General features: G+C 25.7%; 1 protein-coding gene across 1 annotated transcript; it reads right to left on the bottom strand.

Annotated features, from left to right (window-relative positions):
* Window positions 1-4,154: 4,154 nt before the first annotated feature.
* On the bottom strand, window positions 4,155-4,975 carry LOC135922178 (uncharacterized). The gene is made up of 4 exons (XM_065456603.1): window positions 4,860-4,975; window positions 4,664-4,820; window positions 4,379-4,619; window positions 4,155-4,321 (listed from the first exon to the last, which is right to left on the bottom strand). Exons 1-4 carry the CDS (start codon window positions 4,973-4,975, stop codon window positions 4,155-4,157), a joined length of 681 nt encoding a protein of 226 aa, XP_065312675.1.
* Between the last annotated feature and the right edge of the window lie 338 nt (window positions 4,976-5,313).

Genomic DNA, 5,313 nt, shown 5'->3' with positions numbered 1-5,313 from the left:
ATAATAATTTTAACATTAAACAAGAAAAAATTTATCATTAGATTTATACTAGTCTAATTTTTATACAATCAAAGTTTCAATTTCTGTGTCATTTATTTTTAAAAAAAATAAACAACCAAATGAATGGGTTAATACATCATAATAAACTTTAATTTCACCAATAAAATACTTACATAAACATAAAATTTACACAAGTACGATATTATGAAGTGTTATAAAAATTTCTGCAACAATAATTAAAACATATTTAAATTTTGCACAAAATCAAAAATTCAGTTATTTATAAATTTTCATATATAATCCATTTTCAAGAGAATGTAAAATTCAGTGGAAGCTATGATAATGGCGCTAATAAGACCACTCAAGAGTTGACAAACTAAGCATTTACCATCTGAAAGGTAACGAAAAGCTAGGAAGGCAAAAGCAAAGGTACCAACTATGCTAAAAATATAGTTCATGATCACAAATATATCGTTTGATATAAACTTGGGATTGATGTCTTTATAAGTTTCAGGGGGCAATATATTTTTGACCATACTCTTATACCGAGAATTTTCTATTTCATTTCTCATTTTTGTCATTCTTTTTTGATAGTTATCGTTGGATTTACTATCTTTTTCTTTGTTGCCCTCATGTAATTTTTCTCCCAAAGATGACATAGCATTACATTTTAGAGAAGAACTTTGAATTAGATGATGCAAGTGAGTTTTTACTGTGAGAGGATTAGAACAAGTATCACATTTGCTACCGTGATATATTTCAAGAAGAGTTTTATAAGGTATTCTTTGTAGAGAATAGGAATTATCATCTATATTCATTTTATTTGTAGCAAATATTAAGGATTGAATATGTGTTAATGTTCTGATCTCCAGATTAAGATGAGGACATTTGAGAATCTCCTCAAAATAATTAAACATAAAAGGCGTTACTTCAAAATTTAAAATCATTTTATAAAAAAGATAAAAGTTGTACCTATAAAACAAAAAAAGGGATGTAAAAAAAGCAAAATTTATCAGAATATAATTGGGGTGGGATTATCTTAAAATTAAAAGTGATAAAAAAATCAAATCTTGGTTATTTCACACCTTCATTAACTTTTCGACAATTTTTTCCACCGATGATTTATCCTTTTCTAAATTATTCACCAATGTTTTGGAGTGTTGTATCCGTGTTTCTAGTTCGGTTCGGAGTTCTTTTTTGGGAGTGTGTAAATAAAATTTTCCAACAGCCAAGTATAAATTGGTTGAGCTGGTGAGGGGAGCTATTTCTTGCAAGGTTAATTCCTCACTTTGTATATTGTAATTTGCGATGTTGATTGCATTTATTATTTCATTCAATTTTTGTTTGAGCACCAATTTCCTTTCGTAATCTTTGATTTCCAAGTTCATAATCAAGTAAAGGGATTTGTGCCTGTCTGGATTAGTAAAATTTCAACTTAATTATTTTTATAAATAATAAAATGATAAATTGTCTATAAAAACTAAAAAGATAAATAAATTTGTTGCAGTATTAGCATTTTCTAAAAATGGTTTTCTCTTAAATAATTACATTATTACAATTACCATTTTTACATATTTTTATATATTATATTTAAGACAAACTCAATTTAAATATTATTAAAATTTTAAAATTCCAAAAAAACCTTTATTTTTATAAAAAATAAAACCAAGCTGAAACCTTCTAAAATTTAATCAGTTAAATCATAGCCAAACCATAAACTTTTTAATCCTTTGCCACTAAACTATAGCATTTTATTCAGATGACTGCTATTTTTATATGATTTACCATATTTAAAATGAATGTTTATTAAATATAATGTTTCATTACATCAAGTGATTCATTACAACAAGATAAGTCAAATAAAAATTTACAAGACCCAAATTTATTTATCAATCATCTAAAATTTATATATAAATATAAAATTTAATGTCCTTGATTTGTTTTTGTATTAAAAATTTATTGATACGGAAAAATTTCTAACACAAAATAATATAACCCATTTCAGAAAAAAAATGTAAAGGTTATATAGAAAATTTAAACGTATTTATGCTATAATGAACATTAGTAAATATATTATATTTATACCTAATTTCTATTTACCCGAATCTATGAAGGAAAAATGAAAAATTTTAAATCTTATCTTATTTAGCACGTTTGCCATACACCTGCCCAAAATGAGCAAATGTGAATCTATAAAGGCCCACCCGTCATAAAATTATAGTGCGCACAAATTGAGCGTTTCAAACGCTGCGTTGCAAACGCAATTAATGCATTTTGAATGCATTCGTTTAAATTGAGCACTTTTACTTTTTTCAAACGCGCCAATTTTAAAAAACGCAATCTGGTTTGCTTTTTTGATAACTTTTTTTTATAAAACAAACATTTTGATACGATAAAATATGGATATTCCTTCTAAAATGTAAGAAATATGATACATTTTTAAATATTAATATATAAATTTATATTTTAAAAATGAAATTCAATATAATCTTAATTAATAATATAAATATAGAGCATGGGATGACAATATAACCAAAAAATTTCTTAGCAATTTAGAAATGGAAGAGATAATCTGGAACCAACAACATCCAGATCATAAAAAGACCATGCTGGTGATGGAGAATTTAACTAAAATCGGGTCTAGGTATAAATAATAAATATCAATATGTATGCCTACATTTATTTAAGGTTAGAAGAAGATTTTCCTGAATATGATACGTCATGTCTCTGTTTAAAGAAGAAGATAAAGAATTATAAAGATCAGCTTAATAAAATTAAGCTGGCAAAAAAAAGTGGGTCAGAAGCTTCCAAGTCTTCATATAAATGGTTGGAGCATATTAAATTTATGGAGCCAACCATTGCTGACAGGCCAACAACCAGTAATTTTGATACTAGTGAGAGTATCAAAAAGATATCATTTCCTAGTCAAAAATTGGAAGATAGGTTGTTGGAGCTATTAGATAAGAAACCTTCTTCAAATAGGTAAAATTTATTATTATCTTTAAAAGCTTATATTTTATCTAGGTTGTATCTACAACCATTGGAAGCAGATCTTGATGCTCTAGATATACATAGGCAGTATCTTTTTAAATCTGAGGTTATGAAATTCATGTATTCCTTACATACAAATTATTTAAAACCATTGGAACCAATGGTGGACAATATTGAAACTCCACTTGATATTTTTAATAGTATTATAGATTGAATTATATTTGTATATATATATATATACATTCTTTGTATATATATATATTTTTTATAAATATTATGATATTATTTGTATATATTTATTTTTATAAATATTATGATATTATTTTTAAAATAAATATTCATAAAGTTTTTATTTATTAAAATAGTGTCCTAATTATTAATAAAGATTGAAAAATTAGAATTAAATTCTATTTTATATTAATACAATCAATTTCATATTTGATATAATTAACAATCACATATATATAAATAATTAAGAGTTTAAAAAATTTTAAAATTTGTCTCTTAAAATTTCTTATATAATTGTTGATGAATAGTTTTGTCTGTCTCTGCTAATAGAGAATGGTTTAGTGGTCAGATTATGAAATGTATCTACTATATATATAATGAAAAATAGATTTATTAAAATATATATTAATAAATAACTCATTAAATATTCATTTTTTTATTAAATTTTTTGTCAAATAAATTATGTGATTTAATGTTTAAAAATTTAAACACAATTTTTATTATATAAATATATTTATTAAATAATATTCTAAATAATAACAATCAATATCATATTTGATATAATTAACAATCACATATATATAAATAATTAAGAGTTTAAAAAATTATTAAATTTGTCTCTTAAAATTCTAGATTCAATTGTTGAAGAATTGTTTTGTCTGTCTTTGCTGATGGGGAGTGGTCTAGTGGTCAGATTAGGCATTGTATCTTTTAAATGTAATGAAAATAAAATACTACAATATTTGTTGTACCTATGTCATCAACTTCAGCACCTATTCCTTAATTGCTTATTATTATATTATGCAGAAGGCATATAGTCTTGACAATAATTTCTATATGCTCCAAACTAACTTCTATAGGTTTGCTGAGAATTTCAAATTTTTTTACAATGCCTCCAAAGCTTCGTTCAACACTAACCCGAGCATGTGATAATCTCATATTAAATTCCTTTCCTCTATAGATAGACCTTTTATAGGATAGGGTTTCATCAAATAATGTGACAGTGGAAAAGCGTCGTCTGCTACCATTACATAAGGCATATTTTCACTAAGGCCAGGAAAAGGTTTGGCAGGTGGTAGATCAAGAGTCTGGTTAACAATTTCTGCAATTTTTTTTAAATATAATTAATTTAATTAGTTAAAATTCATTTTAATCTAACCTCTATACAGGGAGCTATTTTTAAACACTCCCCCATCACTCTGCTTTCCATAGGCCCCAACATCAATATATAGGAATTTTCTATTTATGTCTGTTAAGGCTAACAAAACTAAAGTAAATCTATGTTTATAACAAAAATATTGAGATCCACTATTTGGAGGACATTTTATATAGATATGTTTTCCATCCAAGGCACCAAAACAATTGGGAAACCCTGAATGAAGCAGGAAATCTTGTGAAATCTAAATAATTATATATTAAATTAGAATATATAAATTTAAGGTACTCTTTCCCAATCCTTTCTTGAAGGTTTTGGCATGTAAATATCTTTTGCTGCATTCCAAATTGCCCTGCATACTGATATAACTATATATGCAACACATGATTTTGATATCCTTGAACTGTATGATAGTTGTGAAAATGACATACCAGTTATCAAATATCTTTTATGAATAAATATAGGATAATTAAAAAATTATTACCTTAAGGTGAGGAATAGCCTATCCTCTGCATCGACTTGCTTATTGCAGTTAGTAGTTTTAGGATTGATGTCATTAAATATCAAATTAAGAATATGATAGAATGTAGTTCTCTTCATTCTTGTATAATTAAAGAACTGAGATGTTGTTAAGTCACCTTTCAGTGTAACATACTCAGAAAATAATTGTCTTTTAATAAATATTTGCGATGTTTTACCTCTACTTTTCCTCCTTTTTTTATGTTTTAACAATAAACATAATGCTACCATCTTTTCCTGATCTGTGCTAATAAATTCCATTTTTTAATAAATAATTTAAAAACGCCAACTCAATTTAAACATAGCAAGCGTTACGTTTAAAAAAAGTACGGCAAAACGCAAACGCTCAATTTGTGCGCACTATTATGCTGATTTTTTTTTCTTAAGGATAACTACCAACAAAGCTTGTACTCAGTTGT

Source organism: Gordionus sp. m RMFG-2023, chromosome 1 (assembly GCF_954871325.1).
Source record: "Gordionus sp. m RMFG-2023 chromosome 1, tfGorSpeb1-WG-v2, whole genome shotgun sequence".
NCBI classification, from domain to species: Eukaryota; Metazoa; Nematomorpha; class Gordioida; order Chordodea; family Parachordodidae; genus Gordionus; species Gordionus sp. m RMFG-2023.
The sequence above is the reverse complement of the archived record's forward strand: the minus strand, read 5'-3'. Positions and strand labels throughout refer to the sequence as shown.